At 32.8% G+C, this 24,165-nt stretch overlaps 2 protein-coding genes and 1 pseudogene across 2 annotated transcripts; all 3 read left to right on the top strand.

Annotated features, from left to right (window-relative positions):
* The first annotated feature begins 521 nt into the window (after positions 1-521).
* LOC116852028 lies at positions 522-11,550 on the top strand. The gene is made up of 18 exons (XM_032831988.1): positions 522-665; positions 913-1,032; positions 1,243-1,360; positions 1,555-1,819; positions 1,909-2,022; positions 2,124-2,214; positions 2,345-2,490; positions 2,708-2,840; positions 2,939-2,984; positions 5,539-5,793; positions 7,266-7,411; positions 8,150-8,269; positions 8,884-9,001; positions 9,704-9,968; positions 10,163-10,279; positions 10,346-10,436; positions 10,542-10,687; positions 11,287-11,550. Exons 1-18 carry the CDS (start codon positions 522-524, stop codon positions 11,510-11,512), a joined length of 2,661 nt encoding a protein of 886 aa, XP_032687879.1. The 3' UTR covers positions 11,513-11,550.
* A 3,765-nt stretch (positions 11,551-15,315) lies between these two features.
* On the top strand, positions 15,316-20,488 carry LOC116851986 (odorant receptor 67c-like). Its single transcript, XM_032831927.1, has 9 exons — positions 15,316-15,462; positions 15,703-15,822; positions 16,876-16,993; positions 17,275-17,539; positions 17,678-17,794; positions 17,951-18,041; positions 18,309-18,454; positions 19,284-19,416; positions 20,424-20,488. Exons 1-9 carry the CDS (start codon positions 15,316-15,318, stop codon positions 20,475-20,477), a joined length of 1,191 nt encoding a protein of 396 aa, XP_032687818.1. The 3' UTR covers positions 20,478-20,488.
* A 529-nt stretch (positions 20,489-21,017) lies between these two features.
* On the top strand, positions 21,018-23,974 carry LOC116852027 (annotated as a pseudogene).
* Positions 23,975-24,165: the final 191 nt, after the last annotated feature.

The raw sequence follows: 24,165 nt of genomic DNA, 5'->3' as shown, positions 1-24,165 counted from the left end.
GCGTTATTTACTGAGGGGGAACTTTGCTAGTAGAATTGAAAGTAGCACAAGAATAAGGATGTTCACCGTAAAATACGATGTCGTGTATTTTACCGACGATAAATCGATAGATGGTATGTCGGTCTCTGAAGCAAGAACTCATTGGTGCTTCATCAAGGGAACGAGTACAAACGGCAGAATGAACACACAGAACACCATCGCCGAAAGGTAGCCAGTATATGCCTGCATATTTCGCCAAGAAAATTGTAGCTATAGGAAATATTTCTTTCCATGAGAAATGGACATCTATAAGTGTTCTCTCGATGTGAAATCGATCGCTAATTGCATACCCCTTTCGGAAGGAGCAAATTGTGAAATTACATATCTTTATGGGCGGTCGTTTCGCGTGAGTTTTTCTGCGAAACGTTTCGTCCAAATAGAGCAAATTGCGAAATTTGTTGGATCGATTTGCGAAAAAGAGGGGATGAACGGAGCCTCGGCTATTTCTTCGCGCTCAAACGCGACTCGATACTCGCACAGAGATGATCTGCGTGAAGTCGCTGCAGCTCGATCTCAATCGGATTCTCTTGCTGACGGTTGGCTTATGGCCCTTCGAGCGGTCCAAATTCGTCCAACTGCAATTGATCTTATCCTACGGTATCCTGATAACTTCCATTGTGTTTCCGGTACATTTGTGAGATATTTGAAATTGTTATGTATTTACTGAGCCATCGCATCGCTTCAAACAATTACGCGCACATGTTTAAGCACAATGATGCTGTATCACAATATTTTCTGAGTTGTAACGTGATTACAATAAATAATTAGATCTGTGCACGTTTCGTTCAGGCAACTAATGAATCACGATAAGACTTTTCACTTGTCGATAAGACACGGAAGCGAATTTTGTTTCAATAAAATCGTTTTCTGCAGCTTGCAACGTTTGCGACAACGAAATGCACTCTGCATCTTATAGTCGAGGTGTTGTCAACTGAGTTTCTTCTCATTCTTTTTTCGATAAAATTCAGTGCGTTCTGGTTTAACTTGGACACTGTAAGTATTAGATTTCACATACATATACATATACACATACTCTCATCTCACATACATATACATATACATATACATTAGATTTCACATACATATACATATACACATACTCTCTTTCTCGTCTTCAGCGAGAGTATCATAGTTGCACTAAATAAAAATTTTTTTCTTGAGCTCCATGAAAATATGTGACACAGAGAATTGTTGAAACAATAGATAAAGCTTATATGGGAAATAATCCAGAATACCTACGACGAGCTGACAGACAGCAGCGAAGTTGCTATCTTAGAAAAGTACGGAACTATCGCGAAACGTTACACCTACACGCTCACGCGTAAGACATTTCGCTGTCTTTAATTTTTAGCACTTTTTATTGAAAATCATATAAAGTTTGCAAGTGGATTTGCACATAGATCATCGAATTTTAACCTCACTCAACTGCACGCAACTTCACTCAATAAAGAGTGTGTAAACTGACTTGCAACTTGCTGTACGTTACAAGTTACTTTTATACAATGATTTCTTTAGTGCTCGTCATATGCTGCGTATCTGTTTTTATGTTCCTCCCACTCTGGCCGCGAATTATCGACGTCGTGTGGCCCGCGAACGAATCTCGTCCGCATCCTCCATTGCAAATTACGATGGAGTACTTTCTCGACCATGAAAGATATTTCTACCTATTCGTCCTACACATAAACGCAATCTTTTGCATAGGACAAACTACAATATTGGCGACAGGAACAATTATCATAGCGTATTTTCAATACATCTGCGGAATGTTTAAAGTTGCTAGGTGAGAAAATCTACGCGAAAGCTAATACTGAAGTTCAATATCGCGGTTAAATTATTGCATGATTACAGCGTATCAGTTTCTGTTTTCAGTTATCGTATGGAGCAGGTCATGATCGGTACTTTAAAGATGAGTGACGCGGAACTTAAGAGTTTGGTACACAAGAGAATAATTTTTGCCATCGATATGCATCGTAAAGCCACAAAGTTAGCATCTTACAATGCTTGTGCAGTAAATAAGATATATTATAGTATATATGATATAACACACGCTGTACGATAATGGTAATTCTTTCTTATCTTTGAAGGTTTGCAAAACTCTTTCAGTCTAAATTCGAGATATTCTTTTTTTTCTTGATGATAACCATAGTAATTTCAATAAGCCTCAGTCTTTATCGTGTAAGTATGGGCGATTACGTATAGTCACTGTGTTTTATGAAATCGGTGTAATTAATAAAATCGGTTAAACTACTTTAAGTGTGGTCATGGCAAAATGTGAGAAATTTCAGGCAGCGAACTCGTGTTTCAGATCTTTTATGAATTGTCAACTGGATGCGACATCGAGAAGTTGATAACATCCTTAATGTTGCTACTTTCTCATTATGTATACATGTTTATTTCTAATCTGGGTGCACAAGAGATTATGGATCATAACGAGCACGTGTTTTCTACTGTGTAAGAAATATCTATATACGTGTTTATGATAGGAACAAAAAAACATTTTGAAGCGAGGAGCACGCATACCGAATACGCATATTATATGGACTGCAAAATTAATGGAATTAAACAGTTGGGAAACGTTTCATAATGCAGACAATAAGCGTATCAAGGACTATTTATGAGTTTTATCATCCTGATATTGTCGACTAAACATTTCGTTACTGTTTCGCAGATATAACGTTCGGTGGTACACTACTCCGTTACATATACAAAGAATAATATTATTCCTGCTGCAAAGAGGCACTAAAACGTTCTACATAAGTCTCGCAGGAATGTTTGTGGGATCTCTAGAGGGATTCAGCACGGTATGAATTTATGTGTCCGAATGTACTTACACTTTAGTATTCCTTGTAAATTACAAAGAGTCACTTTTAATTACGTAATTATGTCATGTATGTTACAGCTAACGAGCCTCTCAATATCTTATTTCACCGTTGTGTACTCTATAAGTCGATGACGTACAAATATATAAGATTGACTTGTAAAGTTTAGATCTGAAACAAAATTCGTAAGGAGTTATATATAAAAATAATTGCAATATAATTTCTGTAAAATTCAACAAAACGTGACGTCGATGAAAATTTGTTTGATTCTTAATAGATTTCATATAATACTAGATATTTTCTATATATATACTATATATGCTCCATAATATGCAAATAATATCCTGTTTATAAATTACATATATATTTCATATACATAAATTGAATATATATATATTACAATATATAGTATATTCATACTATATATCCCATAATGTATATCCAATTGATGTATATACATATTTATATTTACTCATGTGTAAAGTATCAAAGATGCAATAAATCTTGGAAGATTCTGAATCTTAGAATGTAATGCCCACTTTAGCGGTAACAAATCAAAAACTAGTATGTCGATTTATAACTCTTTTAAAATGAATAACTGAAAACATTGAATATACACTGATTTGTAGTTATAAGTATAGCACTGAAAGAGCTCAGTGCTATACTTATAACTGATATCAGTGACTGATTCACTGATTTACTTTAAGAAAGAAGGCAGTCTCCAAAGATAGGTCATGATTCACGAGTGCATACAGCGAAATGGGACACGTGGTATTGCGTTTGTCGAAAAAAGCGCAATTGCGCTTGCGTCGCCTACGACGAAGAAATCCCTCCGAGTAACCCTTTCGTGTGCATTTTCGCATGGGAAGCAAACATCTGTCAAATTTCACTCGGTGTCGCTATCGACCGCTTAATAATGCACTTCCACCCAAGAAGAGGCGTGCTACCACACGGCTGTTTGTATTTCACTCCGTTTCCCATCACTTTCAGTTAAATTGAGCGCGACTTACGTAATTGGAATTTATTATTACATTGGGGGGACAAAAGTAATGGGATGCTCGGGTAAAATGGGTGACCCTCGAGCCACCGCTGACTTTCGCGCAAAAGCATTTCGCGATAAAATGATCTGCATCGAAACTCAATATTTCAACATCAATCGGATGCTTCTACTCATTGTTGGCTTATGGCCCTCTCAGCGATCCATGTTCACCCGACTTCAAATAATCTTGCTTTACAATATTATGTCGAGTTTCATCGTATTCCAGATACGTCAATAGCTTCGATCCGCCTTGCGTCGCCCACGACGAAGAAATCCCTTCGAATAACTCTTTCGTGTGCATTTTCGCATGGGAAGCAAACATCTGTCAAAATTACGTCAGATATGCTTATTTCGTACTGTATCGTTTCCGGGGTGACAACGCGTGTTTGTGTGACTTTGTAGCACACCCAGTATCATGAAAATATTTTTCCAACATCCTAAAATCACCCCCATAACGTTAGATTTGTCATAGTAGCACATACGGGTTCTCGCGCATGCAGAGTGGTACTTATTCTGCGCATAGACCGAAAGTAGGCTATGTTATGGTAGGTTATAAGTTATTTCGCGTTAGCGTAGAGAGCACTATTTCGGATAATTTTTTAGGGTTTTCTAAAGAAACATTCGCCTTTGAAAAGGTCTATTTTCGAAAATTACGTCAGATGTGCTTATTTCGTTCTGTATCGTTTCCGGGGTGACAACGGGTGTTTGTGTGACTCTGTAACACGCCCAGTACCTTGAAAATATTTTTCCAATATCCCAAAATCACCACCATAACGTTAGATCCGTCATAGTAGCACATACGGATTCTGGCGCATGCAGAGTGGTACTTATTCTGCACATAGGCCGAAAGTAGGCTATGTTATGGTAGGTTATAAGTTATTTCGCGTTAGCGTAGAGAGCACTATTTCGGATAATTTTTTAGGGTTTTCTAAAGAAACATTCGCCTTTGAAAAGGCCTATTTTCGAAAATTACGTCAGATGTGCTTATTTCGTTCTGTATCGTTTCCGGGGTGACAACGGGTGTTTGTGTGACTCTGTAACACGCCCAGTACCTTGAAAATATTTTTCCAATATCCCAAAATCACCACCATAACGTTAGATCCGTCATAGTAGCACATACGGATTCTGGCGCATGCAGAGTGGTACTTATTCTGCACATAGGCCGAAAGTAGGCTATGTTATGGTAGGTTATTATTTTAAAAGTTAGATTTTTAGCAAAGTTTAAATAACTATATTTTATTGAAAACATAATATTTTAAAGTATGCGATGATTTGTACATGTAACTTGAACCTTCATCTTTAAAACAAGTTAAGGTAGAAGTCGATAGGACTATTTGTTTAAAAGTTATAATGATTTTTGTAAGTGGGACATATATGTATATCTCAAAGGCACGAAAAGGTTAACATATTTGCCTTGTGTTAAATTGACATAAATTTTGGCATAAAAGTTGACATAAAAGTTGGAGTAGATATATAGGGAAAATGTGAAACGTATTAAATATATCACAAAATTCTTTGCAATGTAGGAATTCTCTAATCAGTTTTTTGCAACAATTTAAAATTTAAAATATCTGTCATTACGCGGACTCGATGTGCAGAGATATTAATTATTTATCAATTATCTTTCTTAAACATCCTCAGGTTGTACTTTGTGCAGCGTTATGAGTATCATTCTTTTGCCGTTGTGGCCGCACTTCGTCGGTATGTTCGTGTACATAAACAACACGCGACACGCGATGAAGATCGTGACGGAATACTTCATCGACCAAGACAAATACGTCTATCTACTTCTGGTGCATATAGACACGTCTTTGTTTATCGGGACGACCGTGATAGTGGCGATGGGAACGATACTCCTTGGTTATTTGAAGCACGCCTGCGGGATGTTCAGAATCGGCAGGTGAAGATACGAATGTGAAAAAGCGAACGAGAAAACACAGATTTTCACAGCGGTTTCTTGTTCGTTAACCCTTTCGTACCTCCGAGAAAGGCCCGTCAAATGTATGAAATTTTCTCGTGAACTTTTTGATGCGACAAATATTTTTAGAGCTTTTAGGTTGTTACATTTTATACGGGTCATGTTTTATATTCTATTTGTCATTAGTGTGATCAAAGAAAAAAAAAATCTAATTGAAGTGCATATTCTAAATATATCAGTATTTAAACTTTTCACGGCTACCATTTTGAATATAAATTTAATATAAATTAATTACAGTTACCGTTGCAGCAAGCGCTGAGGATAAATATCTTATTTCCTCAATATCTTATTTCACCGTTCTTTACTTTACACGCTAATGACTTGATAATCGTCAATTATTAGTCTAGTGTTAAAAGAAATCTTAATTAAGCACTGACAAAAAATTGGCTAAAATATAGACAGGAGCGTTTTGCTAATCTGCAAATAAATACACGGAAACGAAAGTAAGTGCTGAGGTTGAATGTAAAACAAAGTCACTTTTGGTAAGAGGTACGATTACTTCAATTTGGACATCTGATCCGAGTCGATATTTCAGGTAGAACGAAAAATCACGATGACGTCAATATAATGAAAAAAACAACTAAAAAAACTTACTTCTCAATCACAAATTTTTTACGACATCGACATCCTACTGGGAATGTCGATAGTACACAGTGCTAGATATTAATCGATTAAAATTTTCTTTGACTAAAATAATCAGCGAATCAGTACCCGAAATTAATGAATTGCCATTTATATAATTATAGATAATTTAATCGATTGAAAAAACCAATTATTAATTATCAGTATATAATTAATCACATAAAACAATAGATATTGTAGATTTCAAAATTACGTCTGCACGGATTATTTTCGCATTGTCTACGTGATGTATAAATAATATAAGTCTTTCTTCATGTAAACAATATAATATACTACGTAAAATATAAATTATATGCTGAAAAAATAAAAATGAAACATACAGAAAATATATATTGTATAAAATATATAGAATGAAAAAATACACGCGATAGAAACATTTGGTAGTGTCGTCGAGGAAGTTGCCGAGGAAATGACACTTGCGCCTGCGTCGTTCGCACGACGGAGCGGTCCCTCCGTGTGCATTTGTATGTATATGGGAAATAAACATCTGTCAAATTTCTTTCGGCGTCGTATCGATCGCTTAATCGCGCAACCCTTCCGGCGAGTAACGTGCGAAATTATGAATATTGCTTTCCCACAGCGGTGTTTCTTTGTCTATTACTTTATTTCGCATAAGTGCCGTTAAATTGTGCAGTTAGTATTTCAGCCAGAGGGTGCAAAACCATGGAATATGAAGCGATCGTGACGAAGGGATGAGCAAAACATTGTCAAAACCTTCGCGGCAAAACGTGTCCCGGTGTTCGTTGAGACATGATCTGCATCGAAACATTGTACATCAACCTCAATCGGCTCCTACTGCTCGCTGTCGGCTTATGGCCCTACCAACAATCTAAACTGGTTCAATTACAGCTAATTTTGTTATTTAGTACTTTGATAAGCTTCATTTTATTTCAGGTATGTTAAAAACGTTCTTGTAAGGAAAGGTGTGGACAAGATTCCCATTTTTCGATGAGTTTTGAATATATTGTAGAGAAACTAAGAGATATATTCTTTTAGTTTTTCTCATAAGTTTCTCGCGAAACATTCATAACACAACTTCACAAAATATATCACAAAAATACGATACCAGAAAATTATTTTATTGTATATGATCTGACTTGATGTAAAATTCTTTTCAATTTGTCCTTACAGAAATTTTGAGCCTTGTAAAAATAACAACGAGAGATGAGAACGTACATATTGAAAAATATATATGAGACATTTGTCAAAAATTTGGATGTATAGTTATTAAGTAAAAGAGTATTATAAAATATTCTCTCATATATTTCATGATTTCAAAAATATCCGTCAATAACCTATAGAATATCTAATAATAATAGAGCTACAAGAGAGATTTTTACAACTTCTAGACGTGCGACAAAACACTCCTAAAAATATATATATTTTTATTTTTTACTTCTTTACAATATATTCGAGATTAAAAGTAGTGAGTGATGTTTTTAGATTCTCTTTTGTTAGTATTTTGCGATCACATAACAAATCAACTCTCTTTACTATCTTTCAAGTTGTTTTAATTTAATTTAATTTAGATATACTAAAAGACAATTTGTAATCTCTTTTTTTCTTTCTAATTAGATAGAAAAACTCTGCGTTATTGTAATGCAAACATCAGTATAAAATTTTTGTCTGTAGTTTGCGTCGCTCGTGACTTTAGAATGCACTCCGGATCTTCTCATCAAGGTTCTTTCTTCTACGTTATTTTTCATCACCTTGGTCATCAAATACAACTCATTCAGAGCTAATATCAAAGCTGTAAGTGAATTGTACACCAAATATCGTGTTTGCACAAAGATCAACGTTTGTGTGAAGTGTGAAAAAAACGATACGATCAATTTTGTATCTAGATAGAAAAAGAATATTCTTGTTTCAAAAACATCTTATATACTGTAAAAAATCTTGCGCACAAATTTTCTTTTCGCTATTTTTGAAAATTTTTAATTATTATCTCTGTAAGATTAACATGCAACTGATATATTATTATTTTCGTTACGTGATGTGTTAGATTAATAACAAGCTCATAATTTAACAAATGTGTCATTTAAAAATTAAATATTATTTTAATTTTATTTTAATTTTAATTTTAACACAATTATTTAAAAAAATTAACATTTTTTCAAAGTCACTTTGACATCTACAAAAGTTGAAATACGTAATATATAGATGTGTGTTAGTTTAACATATATTTATATTATTTCGAAATGTTATTTGCTTCTTATGATACGATAATATAATGATGAATTATTTAACATATTATTCTGTTCTGATAATAACAACGTATGTCCAAACACTTGTAGTGTTAAAAAAAATACTAACTATTATTAACAATTAAGTAAGAATATTAAAATAAATTACCGTTAAACCAGCAGATAAGGTATCTACTGGAATTGCTTCAGCGCATCTACAACGAGTTACAGGACGAGAATGAAATCATTATCATAAGGAAGTACGGGCAGCTGGCGCAGCGTTCTACAGCTGGATTGCTTAGTAAGGCAACTTGCTTCGTTTTTCACTTACGATCATTATTTGAAATAACATAGCGACTTTGCAATTGGATTTTTGGTGCATCTATTTTATCAAGATCTTAGAATAATATACAGGATGTCTGAGACTTCCATGATGACCTTTGTGAAAACGTAGAACGGATTAATGTAAGCAAGAAAGTCCTGTGCCGTTTTGCGATATTCGCAATAATAGTAGAGATATTAATTAAAAAAGAATGATCACGATTGATGAATGATCACGTAATATGGTGAGTGAGCTGCCGGCTGCTGTTGTATACTTATTAATTAAGTCAAACTGAACAATAATAATCTTTTACCATTTTGTAAATGACCACATAGATTTTTAGATATTAATTAAAAAAAATTTGTGCATTATGATAATCATATATGTAACAATTTTCTTTAAACATCTATGTGGTCATTTGCAAAACGGTAGAGGACTTTTTTGTTTACGTTGTATATTACTTAATGTATAACGGCAGACGGCACCACTGCAGCTCATCTACCATGTCGCGCATGATCATTCACCAATCTTTTTTAATTAATAGCTCGACTATTATTGCAAATATCGCAAGACGGCACAGGACTTTCTTGCTCACCTCAATCCATTCTACGTTCTCACAAATGGTCGTCATGGAGGTCTGAGACATCCTATACAATAACGATAACTTAATTTCTTCTTCAGCATGTAGCGTGTTCATCATAATTATGTCACTCTTGTACATAATTTATCCGCTCATTCTCGACATCTTGTGGCCCTTGAATAAGCCTCGACCGCGGCAACAGTTGCAGTTTGTTACCGAATACTTTGTCGATCAAGAGAAGTATATTCAACTGATCACATGGCACGCGTTCGCAGCTTTTTTGGTGGGTGGAGTCGCAATGCTAGCGACAGGAACGATATTGATGACGTTTATTCGATACGCTTGCGGAATGTTTCAAATCGCTAGGTAATTGAAGAAACCTGAAGATACACGGGAACCCGAGTCGTACTTGTGCGACATATGTTACTTGACATCTTGGAACGAAACGCAGAAAAGCTTTATATAATTGCAAACACCTGGCCTATGAGAATTTACATAATTAGACGTAATTAAACGTAATTATATTTTATGTAAACAACAAGAACACAAATTATTCGCAGCTACCGTATCGAGCACGCAATGATAGCCGGAACTGCAAAATACGGCAAAAATAAGGACAGCAATTTAATTTACGAGAGTTTAATATACGCCGTGGACATCCACCGCAAAGCCATGCAGTTAGTATTTCCACTGAAAATACGTTATGACGCACGATAATGTGTTCTTATTTTTTCTGTCCGAAGGTTCTCCAACATGTCGGTATCCAAATTCAAAGTATCGTTTTTTCTTTTAATAATCATCGGCGTACTCTGTGGTGCTCTCAATTTATTTCGAGTAAGATATATTTACCGTTTAACCAAAACTTTTCTACAAAAAAGCATCTGCAAGCTCAATCGAGACTGATCTAGCCAATAATCTTCCAATATGCTCGTACTTCAGATTTCTCAGATAATGATGGGCGAATATAACAACATCGAGATCTCGTTCCCTTTTGTGTTTATAATTACCTATATAATGTATTTGATAATAGGTTGCTATGTCGCACAGGAGATTACGGACCACAGTAATCACGTGTACACCACCGTGTAAGTACGACGTTCACGAACGCATTCGTCGCCGCGCTACATATTTCCCATTTTCATGAGAAAAATCGAGATTCATTTTTCCGGACATGTGTTTCCTCCGACACAAGTTTCTCAGTGGTAAAGATGAAGAGCATGAAATACATCAGGATCCATACTTTGCTAAAAACTCTAAACATGGGTAAAATTTATCCAAACACGCTTGGAAATAAAATATACTTTGAAAAGCACGTGTATTTTGTTTCTCATTATAAGATAAATGTATCAATTAGCTGTGTGTGTCTTTAAATAGGAATATTTAAACTTTCTATGTAGAAAATATATTTGTATAGAATGCACACACACACACACAGAACATATATAAAAAATATATAAAAAATATATCATATATATAAAAATATATAAAATATATTTAAAAAATATTAATTTTTCGAGAATTTTTCAGGCGTTATAAGCAAAAGAGGATGCGCACAGTAGAATTGAGCCATGTTTAGGGTTCCACGATTTACAGACTTGATTAGAGCGAGTTCATAGAGCGAGTACGTGAAATTACTTTACGGATTCCACTTTCGCAATTCTATCATTATATCATCGTCTTACAGATACAGCGTACAATGGTACGTCGCACCCTTAAACATACAAAAGATGATATTATTTTTATTGGAAAGAGGTAGCAAGGTCTTCACTCTGAACATCGGTGGATTTATTGTGGGATCTTTAGAAAGTGCCGTCATGGTAAGAACAAATAAACCGATATACATTCAACCACGTACGCTTTTTTTAAATGGACTAGATGAAATAAAAAACGCGTATCGTTGCAGATCTTGAGTACTGTGATATCTTACTTCACCTTTCTTTATTCCATGCAACATACAATGAAATGAACATTAGTAGAAGGAGAGACTAAGTAGAGACAAACGATAGTCGCTGTAACTCAGACAGCTAAAACTAGTCAATGTACGAATTTTTTTATAGGTGTCAAGGAAGAGATATAATTACTTCAATTTGGACATCTTGCCCGAGTCGACATTCTAGGCAGAAAAAAATCGATAACGTTAAAATAATGAGAAAATTAAAAAAACTTACTTTGCAATCACAACTCGATTATTTTCTCGTCATTTTTGACGAAATCTCATCAATGTTCTACATTATTATCTTTGAGTAAAATTTTCGGTGAATCAGTAATCAAAATTAACGAATTACCATGTATGTAATCATATATAATTTAATCGATCGATAAAACTAATTATTGATCAGTATATAATTAATCATATCAAAAAACAGATATATCGAGGCGGAGTAATAAGAGATACGTATACGTTACTCCGCCTCGAAATCAGCTGTTTACTTATCGTTGCTAAGAGGTAAGCTATTTTTTTTACACACAGAGCCTGTCCTACCGCTTCTCGTGAGCTCATTCGTTTATACATTTTAATTAATTATGGAATAAATATTGAGAAAATTTCAAAATCGTATATAACTTTAATGATTATTTTGACCCATTCTACCCGTATACGGCGGCTGCTCGATCAGTTACCGGACACCCTGTATATATAAGAAAATACACGCGACTGAAACATTTGGTGGTATCGTCGAAGAAATTGCCGACAATCTAAACTGGTTCAATAAACAGCTGATATTGTTATTTAGTACTTTGATAAGCTTCATTTTATTTCAGGTATGTTAAAACGTTCTTGTAAAGAGAGGTGTGGACAAGATTCGCATTTTTCGATAAGTCTTGAATATATCGTAGAGAAACTAAGAGATATATTCTTTTAGTTTTTTCTCATAAGTTTCTCGTCAAACATTCATAACACAACTTCACAACATATATCACAAAAATACGATACCAGAAAGTTATTTTATTGTATATGATCTGACTTGATGTAAAATTTTTTTTAATTTGTCCTTACAGAAATTTTTAGACTTGTAAAAATAATAACGAGGGATGAAAGCGTACATATTGAGAAATATATATGAGACATTTGTCAAAAATTTGGATGTATTATTAAGTAAAAAAATATTGTAAAATATTCTCTTACATATTTCATGATTTCAAAAATATCTGTCGATAACCTATAGAATATCTAATAATAATAGAGCTTCAAGAGAGATTTTTACAACTTCTAGACGTGCGACAAAACACTCCTAAAAATATATATATTTCTTATCTTTTACAATATATTCAAGACCAAAAGTAGTGAGTGATGTTTTTAGATTCCCTTTTGTTAATATTTTGCGATCACATAACAAATCACCTCTCTTTACTATCTTTCAAGTTGTTTTAATTTAATTTAATTTAGATACAAAGACAATTTGTAATCTCTTTTTTTCTTTCTAATTAGATAGAAAAACTCTGCGTTATTGTAATGCAAACATCTGTATAAAATTTTTGTCTGTAGTTTGCGTCTCTCGTGACTTTAGAATGCACTCCGGATCTTCTCATCAAGGTTCTTTCTTCTACATTATTTTTCATCACCTTGGTCATCAAATACAACTCATTCAGAGCTAATATCAAAGCTGTAAGTGAATTGTACACCAAATATCGTGTTTGCACAAAGATCAACGTTTGTGTGAAGTGTGAAAAAAACGATACGATCAATTTTGTATCTAGATAGAAAAAGAATATTCTTGTTTCAAAAACATCTTATATACTGTAAAAAATTTTGCGCATAAATTTTCTTTTCGTTATTTTTGAAAATTTTTAATTATTATCTCTGTAAGATTAACATGCAACTGATATATTATTTTCGTTACGTGATGTGTTAGATTAATAACAAGCTCATAATTTAACAAATGTGTCATTTAAAAATTAAATATTATTTTAATTTTATTTTAATTTTAATTTTAACACAATTATTTAAAAAAATTAACATTTTTTCAAAGTCACTTTGACATCTACAAAAGTTGAAATACGTAATATATAGATGTGTGTTAGTTTAACATATATTTATATTATTTCGAAATGTTATTTGCTTCTTATGATACGATAATATAATGATGAATTATTTAACATATTATTCTGTTCTGATAATAACAACGTATGTCCAAACACTTGTAGTGTTAAAAAAAATACTAACTATTATTAACAATTAAGTAAGAATATTAAAATAAATTACCGTTAAACCAGCAGATAAGGTATCTACTGGAATTGCTTCAGCGCATCTACAACGAGCTACAGGACGAGAATGAAATCATTATCATAAGGAAGTACGGACAGCTGGCGTAGCGTTCTACAGCTGGATTGTTTAGTAAGGCAACTTGCTTCGTCTTTCACTTACGATCATTATTTGAAATAACATAGCGACTTTGCAATTAGAATTTTTGTGCATCTATTTTATCAAGATCTTGGAATAATATACAGGATGTCTGAGACTTCCATGATGACTTTTATGAAAACGTAGAACAGATTGATGTAAGCAAGAAAATCCTACTACGGTATCTTACTTCACCTTTCTTTATTCCATGCAACATACAATGAAATGAACATTAGTAGAAAAAGGAGAGGCTAAGTAGAAACAAACGATAGTCACTGTAACTTAGACAACTAAAACTAGTGAATATACGAATTTATTTGTAGCTGCCAAGGAAATATCGGAGACTTTTTCGAAAAAAAACATATACAAACAATTATTTTAGTAAACAAAACAATTGCATACGACAATCTCTTGGTAAAAGCTAATAATATGTAATAATTGTAACTAACAGGTGGAAAAAGTATATAATATTAAAATTTTATTCTTTTTAGTTTTTCCATATTTCTAGTAATGCAGGAATCAACTGTCAATAAGGCCTATCTTGCTAAGGAACATATCAAATTTCACTAAAAAAAGGAAAATTTTTTTCATACTAGTACCAGTTCCTAATTTATAAATGGCATATATGAAAAAAGCATATATAAAATTAAAATTCTATAGCAATTTTTACTATAATATTCTCTTCGTTTAGACAAGGCGTTAATGTGAAAATCTGAACAACTGTCTTTTATAAACAACTAAACACAACGGTTATATACAGCGGAACAAAATAGAATGGCACTTCTTGGGAAGATTCCACTCGCGTTATTATTATTACTTCACGTTATTATTATTACTTCACGTTATTATTATTACTTTACGTGACATATATCGCGGTTGGAAAAAAGATAGTTGTCGCGGAAACGTAAGGAAGAAAACAAAACCGTGATACTTTCAACGAGATACGCGAAGACTTCATGTGATTCCTAAGGTAGAAAGACTAATATCTCGCCGAAGGTTCTGACATAACTGACAGATGCACGCAGCGAGGTGGCGAATGCGTCTGCGCGGCTTTCAATCAACATATAGCTACGCATATATCTTTACTACGAGAAATGAATGTCCATTAAAATTATGTTTACGTACAATCAATCCACTGCAATTTACTAACTTCTTCCCTAGCAAAAACGCTTTCCCGGTAATCGCTCCGATTTCACCATCCTGCGATAGTTTAATGTCAAATTGAGCCATTTACGTTGGTGTATAGTTGAAATTGAGCAAATGAAATTGTACAAATGATAAAACTTGAAAATTTTATCGAACGGTTAGAAAGAGGGGTAGACGAAGCTTTGATGACCCGCTTCTTGTCAAAAATATCGTAGTGCTCACAGAGAAATGATCTCTTTCGACTTGCAGCAGCATTTTAACGTCAACCGGCTCCTTTTGCTAGGTATTGGCTTATGGCCTTATTGGCAAACGAAGCTTGCTCGGATTCAGATAATCTTAATTTCTGGTATCCTAACAAGCTTTATTTTATTACAGGTACGTAAAACACTGTTATTAATTGTGACGGTTTTCCCCACGTTTAAATATAATTGTATAATATTAAATGTATAAATGTTTGATTATTATCGATTGCGGGACCAATATAATTTATGAATTTTTCGTTGGATCATTACGTGTAAAAACACGTTTAACTGTTTTAGAGACACACATTTTTTTAATCAAATAGACAAACAAATTTTGAATGCCTCTTACTCAATGTGAATTTGTCGCTTGCAGTTCGCAACGTTCATAACTGCAAAATGTACTCTGGACCTTGTCATTAATATTTTATCCATAACGTTGATTTTCGTCATTCATCTTACTAAATACAGCACGTTTCTCATCAAAATCCAAAATGTGAGTTGAACACACTTGCGTGCACATTTTAATGGACGTTTCTACCAAATAAATTTTTATACACCACAACTGTCTCAATATACTTGATCTGGCTTCTGAATTGCCGCTAGAGTCCTTATAGTAAGAGTTTGGCCTATGTTGTTAAACTTTCTATTGGTTTTGACAAAATATGGCGGAACCAATAAGATGTCTCGAATCTATGCTTTGCGAGCGATATTATTCAAATGATAGAAAAGGAACAAGAAAGAAAGAAACGTGTTTTCAATCACTTCAATTATTTTCTGTAATAATTTATATATACTTTATATTACACATTCGATACAATATGACAAGTTAGAAAATTATTTTTGATACATTATTATTATTCAACACATTCGCATGCATTACAATGTTTATATATATTATTTTATTATAAGTTATTTACTTACTTCTGCTGTTTATTACTTCTTTATATAACTTCTATTAGTACTTTAGTATTAATAAACATTAGTCTTGACTAATAATGTTTATACTGTCACGCTGTATGAGTTCTTCATATCTTAGAGAAGTTTTATTTCAATTGTGTTCCGAAATTCACTGCCAGTACTGAAAATCTATAGTTCTTTGTTACGTATACTATAGAATTTCAGTTCTTTGTTACGTATACTATAGAATTTCAGTATTGGCAGTGAATTTCGGAACGCAACCTTCATATTATTTAATCTTATCTCATCTTATCTACGACGCCATGTTTTGTCGAACTAAAAACATAGACCAGACTCTTATTATAGGGACTCTAGTACCGCTCTCTTCATGAATTTGTTTCCGATGTTTCGTGAATATTCAGGTTCCTGTTTAGGAGACTTCTTCGGTATCAGTTCTCAGATCGTTACTCTACTGAAGAAGCCTGCTGAGGAAATGAGCCGGAATGTTCACGGAAACGTCAAATACAATCCCATGAAGAATGATATCAATCCGGAAACCAAGAATTTCATCACACCGTGGAAATTTAAAATGTCAAACTGTCGTAAAATATTACAATAAGAGATGATGTAAATTCGTTTTCATTGGTAGGTGAAATATTTGTTGAATCAACTTGAACGAATCTGTAGTAAACTAAGGAACAAAAAGGAAATCGCTATTATAGAAAATAATGCAGTTGTTATGAAACGTTATATCATTATATTTTCATGTAAGAAAACATTATTTGACTTGCATTACTTTTTGCTAACGAGCGAGATAGACAATATATGGGTAAAATGTTAACGATCAAGTACTTTTTGTCACACAAAATATGAAAGTGTAATATAAATAATATAATAAGTAGATATATGAAAAGTGCTTGGAGAATGATAAAATCGAAAATTTTAACTTTACCATTCGATGTTTTACATTGTTTATAGTTTAGAACAATTTTATAAAAAGCTTGGAAAATAGCAGTTTTTAAGAATATCTATTTATGAATATGTCTAGTGCTATCAATATCCTACTTAATTATGATTAATCTCCTGCCAATGTGGCCGCGCGTGCTTGGTATCTTCTTGCTTATAAATGATACCCAACCGCGACGAATCATGCTGATCATGAATGAATATATTCTCGATCAAGAAAGGTACTTCTATGTCATTCTGCTGCACACAAACGCAACTCTCTGTATAGGGGCGTTCATAGTCCTAGCAATCACAGCAATGATCATGGGATATTTGCAGCATATCTGCGGAATGTTCAGAATAGCCAGGTAAGAAAATATGGCGAAGGAATAAATGCGATTGTACGTATGAAATCTCATACGCACACACACATACACACATACACACACACTATTCCTCCTCTTCCCTCCATTACGATGTAATAATAGCCTGATAATTATTTCTAGTTATCGTATAGAACAAGCAATGGATATTAATGTTTTACAAAATATTAGTCCAAAGGATGAAATGATGATTTGTAAGAAAATAGTTTATGCTGTGGACATTCATCGCAAAGCTCTTAGGTAATTATTCAACAACCCATACAGCACAAATCTTTAAAGGACGTTCTAAAGACATTCATACATCCTGAGAACGTCCCAGAATATTCTCTGGAGATTTTGTGCTATCTGGGAATATGCATATAGTATGGGTAATAATGCATTTTTCTATTTTTAAAGCTTTTCCAAAATCACTATATCCACGTTCGAGGGTATGTTCTTTTTATTATTAGTATTTGGTGTCAGCTGCATGAGTCTCAATCTTTATCGCGTGAGTTCTTCTTCGATCTTTAAGCATACTTCTAAATTAGCAATACACGACAATTCTTCAAAATCCAAGTTTTTAGAAACCACAAACAAAAGAATATATATTGTCAAATAATTACGAAAGTAATAAAAATTAAAAAATCTCTAATTATACTAGTAAAAAATTACGATCTTTACAAAATAATGCGAAATTAACTTACTGGTCACTTTTCTATTTTTTAGGCTTCAGATTTTTTTTATATAATTCTCTTATCTTAAATTCGTGTCTCAGGTTTTTCAGATCGTAACGTTTGAATTCAACATCGAAGAACTTACGTTACATATCACATTTATATTTACCATTCTTTTATACATATTTTTAATAAACTATGCTGCGCAGGAAGTTACGAATTGCAATGAGCACGTATTTGAAACAGCGTAAGAGAACTATTATACTTATATGCGTGCTATATAATGTAATAACTATCAATGATACGCTTTGTGATTCACAAGAAATGTAGTCATTCTTAGCGAAATCCTCTTATATGTGACTTAACAATTTCCTTCCAAAGTCAAAAAGGATATTCTAACACTAAAAAAAAAATCTAGTTGTAAGAGATGTTACGTTCGATAATTTCATATTCTGAGCAGAAACTTTTCCCAAAGAGTAATTCCTCTTTCAATAAAGTGGACTATTAATTCGAAATCTATAATATATTGTTTTATGTTTTTTCTTTCGAATCAAAATGAATCAAGAGTATGTTTATTTAAAATAGAATGCTCTTTTACGCGCAATACGGAAGATATATTGTAGATAATTATAAGACTGATATTATTGTATGTAATGTAGTATTGATGATTGTAGATAAAAGACAAAATTCCTCTTACTTGGAGGATATTTTTATTTTTTTAATAAGTTTATACATAGAATTCATTGTACCTCAATATCGTACTGATATTTTTTTTAGTTTTAGAATAATCTTCTTGAGGACATAGAGGTTTCAACAGGATATATTTTCTGAAGCCAAAGTAGAAAGAATTGTTCTCTCTACGATTTTCCTAAACCTATTAGACTCTAAAATATTAGAGAGAACAATAGATAGAGCAATAGATAGAGAGAGCGACATTATTTAAAAGATTCCGCTAAAGATACTATTGTATTCTTTGAAAATATTACAGCTTGTGAAACAAAAACGCTTATGATGAATATAATATGATAATTATTTTCTCACATCTTCTCTCATTTGTCATTCGCTAATTTTTGAAGGTACAATATGCGTTGGTACGTAACTCCAATACACATACAGAAGATGATCCTGTTTCTATTACAAAATGGCACCAAAGCTTTCACTTTGAATCTCGGCGGTGTGTTCGTGGGATCTTTAAAAAGTGCATTCTCGGTCTGAATAATATTTTATCGCAATAGAGTAAAGTCGGGTATTATGGCTATACTGGAAAGATGGCTATAGGCCTATAGATAGGCTGTAATTTCTCTAATAATTGCAAAACATTGCATTTGTGTAATCAGTCATAAAGATAATCGATATGTATCATAGTATATGTGCGTACATTTTTCGAAATAGCAAAATTATGAATATTACACTATATTTTTATTTTCGACTAACTGTAAAATTTCTCATGTGTCCACTAAAACTTGCTGTAACGTCAAATAAATTATAGTTAAGCTACCGCAATCAACGTTAGATACATAAAGTAGATATATAAATTGTAATATAACATACATTTTTATTTTCGTTTTCACTATTTGTTTCACTATAAGTACTATTATAACTGTCTTTTACTCACATTTTGGGTAAGATGGCCCACTATCATTTAATATTTATAAAACAAAAGTCGTTATATTTCAAAAATTATTTTTAATATTAGTAATTCAATCTTATGTGCAATATGTTTTGATAAAAAATTGGACTTAGAATTTAAGTTTTGTAATAGAGGTTTCTATTTTATATTTTTCACAAATAATATGTATTAGATATCCTATACTAAAATGAATATGTTATGTTTTTATTAGTATTTTATAAAATAAATAATTATGTTACATTGTATTTTATAAAATAATAGGTACAGAATCTTGAATATAAAATATGTATGGATCATCTATTCCTTATGGCCATCTTGTCTTAAAAATTTAGGTAAGATGGCTAATGCTCATGTTTTGATATTTTTGTAATAAATAATTTCACTGAAATATTTTCCTTTTAACTCTGATGGTATTATGTACTGTAGACTTCAGTGAAATAATGTGCCAAGCACTATTAAGAAATAACAATAAAAAATGTATTTTTTTGCATTTTAAAAAAGTATGGCCATCTTATCCGAGTTTACCCTATAACGAACATAACATGTTATGAATAAATGTCACAAAGAACGATTATTTTTCTTACAGTTAGCGAGTACCTCCGTATCTTATTTCACCGTCCTTTATTCCACGGCACTATAACAAGAATTATCAAGTAAGTGTAATAAATAAATACTCAAAAAAAGTTTAATTTAAAAAATGTCGTAGGACACTCATCGGCGGTAGACTGATAGTATGCCGGTATGTCGGTTGCTAAAGTAGGACGACCTCTGGAAAGTACCAACTGTTATTTACTAGTACGCAGTCGAGAATAAAACACGTCGGTGGAAATGCGTCGGTGTGAGGCGGCGACTGCACCTGCGCGGGCTTCTGTATATCGATAAGTATAGTATTTTCGCCATTATTTTCCCGATGAGAAATAAACACCTGCTAAAATTACACTTATGTTCAATCGATTGCGTAATTGCCGATTACACTGCGAGAACGTTAAATTGCGTGTATTCCGATCTAACGGTAATATTTTATAGCGCCGTTTCAGTTAAATTAGCGCGTTTACGTTCGAATACACGCTGAGAAAATTGCACGACGTAAAATAGTCAATCTATCGGTCGAAAAGTGAGGATGTCGGCGAAGCTTCGCCGACTTTCTCGCCGTCAAATCTATCGCGGCACTCGCTGAGAAATGATCTGTATCCAGACTGAACATTTCAACATCAACCGAATCCTCTTGCTCGCGGTTGGCTTATGGCCTTATCAACGGTCGAAAGTCGTCAAGGTTCAAATAATATTAATTTTTATTATTCTAATAAGTTCCGTTGTATTCCAGGTACGTGAGACATTTATTATTTAAATATGTTTACAATAAACAGAACTATTTAATATAATTATCATTTAACTTTGCTAAATATAATTTCATATCTTTCTTTCATGCTTAATATAATTATCATTTAACTTTGCTAAATATAATTTCCTTTAAAATTATAGTTTTAAGTATATTTATGTAAGTATTCCATTATATTTAATATTATATTCTAATTTAATAGAGAAAAAAGTTTAAATGAAATTAATATCAAATACATAAACTTGTACATAAAATAGTAATATATTTAATTGTAAAAACTTTTATAACTTAATTATAAACTTCTTGTTGTGTTGTTACACCTTGGAACACAGCCCAGTGTTTAAGGTCTGCAATAATTTAACCGAACAAACAGAGAGAGAGAAAGAGAGAGAGAGAGAGAGAGAGAGAGAAATTAATTAATTTCTTCAAAAATCATATCACTTACAGCTTACAACGTTCATAACAACAAAATGCACTCTGGACCTTGTCATCAATGTTTTTTCCTTCGCTTTCACTTGCATTATTTATCTTATCAAATACAACGGATTTCTCCTCAAGATCCAAAATGTAAGTTGAGTATTATTTGGTGTATTCAATGTGGTAGAAATATTTCTGATAAATGAGTTCTTGCACGCTCTTTGCAAAATATAACAAAGAGAAATGACAAAAAATTCGTCTTGCTTTGATAGATGAGATATTTATTGGAGCAACTTCAACAAATTTGCGACGAAATAAAGAGTGAGAAAGAAATTGCTATCATAAAAAGTTATGCATACGAGGTGAAACGTTATTCTGTTATATTAGTAGGTAAGAAGCTCGTTTGAGTTATTATTCTGTTGTCAAGTGAATAGTCATGTTAAAATTTGTATGTCTGAAAACTTTACTCCACTGTTTGATCTGATCGTTATATATTAGAATATATAATATCCAAAAAAAATGATGTGTGACTACACATATCTGATAAAAGATTAATATGAATTAAAAATTTTTAACGCTCAATATTTTAGATGCTTTAGATTTTAGATTACTGTTTTAGAATATTAGAAAGTATTAATTTTTTATAACTACTTTTTTAACTATTCTTAGTGTTTACATTCTGCTACATACTTGTTAGCAATGCCCAGTCAATGTGGCCACGCACATTTGGTATTTTTCTGTTCATTAATGACACTCAACTACAACGAACAATACCGATCAAAACTGAATATTTTATCGACCAAGAGAAACATTTTTTTATAATTCTGCTGCACACGAACGTAACCATTTGTCTAGGGACTTTCATATCTCTAGGGATTGGTATGATGCTTGTGGGATATCTCCAACACGTTTGCGCGATGCTCAAAATCGCTAGGTAAGAAAACAAAATTGACTTAGCTTAGTAAGTACGACGATTTGACTTTGTAAGTAAGTCCAATTCCTGGACACATACCTAATGTTCCAAAGTTAAAATCTTGCTTGTCACATTTAACAAATTTAAATGCACTGCATGATAATAGCTAAAAAATTATTTGTAGTTGCCGTATCGAGCAAGCAATGGACACAGATCCTTCACAAAATATTAAACCGAAGAATGAAATAATGATTTGTAGAGAGATAATTTATGCCGTGGATATTCATTGCAAAGCTTTAAGGTATTCGTTCGACAACAGATATACATTTCGTGCATTAACACACATTCTTGTTCTTGAAGGTCCTCAGAATGTATTACGTCCACTTTTGAGGGTATGTTTCTCATTTTGTTGGTGTTTAGTGTAATTTGTCTAAGTCTCAACTTTTTTCAAGTAAGTCGCTTTCCTATTTTTAATTATATTTCTACAAGTAAGATGAAAATTTATAATCCATATATTCATAAAAATCGCGAATAAAGAGGAATTCGATGCAATCCAAGCGATCAAAGTTTTAAATTTCAAATTATGCTTATTGCAAAAACAAGAATTTTATCAAACAATTAAATTTAACGCACGAATCACTCTTTCAAGCAATCAATATTTTTCGCAACATAACTCATCTTAAATCTATGTGTTAGATCTTTCAGATTGTATCGTTTGAAAAGAACATCCAGGAACTTTCCTTACATGTTAGCATTGTATATGCCATTCTTTTATATATATTCTTGGTGAGCTATATCGCACAGGAAGTTACGGATCATAATAATCACGTATTCGAAGCCGCGTAAGGGAATCAATACTGCACGATTATTGCACTAATTTAACAAAGATATTCGCTCTACGACGTAATTCTCGACATTTTGTAAAAGGAACATTATATACTGCGAATACTCGTATATGATCAAGTGGCAATAATTATTTTCAGATAATTTTCTTACTTTTTCTAAAAAATGTCAAATGCTCATCCTTTCGTAGATATAATATCCAGTAGTACATAGCTCCATTACGCATACAGAAGATGATACTATTCCTGTTGCAACGAGGCACCAAGATTTTCACTCTGAGCCTCGGTGGATTATTTGTAGCGTCTTTGGAAAGTGCCTCTACGGTATGAATAACAATATATATTAGAATGTATATCGAACACACAGTACTAAGAATGTACATTATAAAGAAAGGCATTTTACGTTTTACAGCTGATGAGTGCCTCCATATCTTACTTCACCATTCTTTATTCCACGCGACAATGACGTAAATATTATCAACCAACAGCTAATATCACTTAATGGTGTATTGAATTAACATTCAAAGATATATTCGAGTTAAACTTAAAGTTATGTTAGCTCAAGTTAACTTGAAATTGGTACTGACAAAAAAGGCTAGGATAAAATATAAACGAAAACTTTGCTGATCCGCGCAGAAATTTAAAGGTGCTAAGACGAAGTAGAAACACGAGATGAAAATATTTTCAGTAAGGTGCGACATCGAGTATTTTATTAGAAACAAAACGATAATTTGCATGCCAGTTTCGAAGATGGAAGAACCCGTTTTCAGAGAACCAACTGTAATTTATAAGTTTCCACGCACCGATATGAAGTACG

Source organism: Odontomachus brunneus, unplaced genomic scaffold (assembly GCF_010583005.1).
Source record: "Odontomachus brunneus isolate Ranch 3 - 2012 unplaced genomic scaffold, Obru_v1 Obru_scaffold_199, whole genome shotgun sequence".
NCBI classification, from domain to species: Eukaryota; Metazoa; Arthropoda; class Insecta; order Hymenoptera; family Formicidae; genus Odontomachus; species Odontomachus brunneus.
Note: the sequence above shows the minus strand (reverse complement) of the source record. Positions and strands in the feature narration are given on the sequence as shown.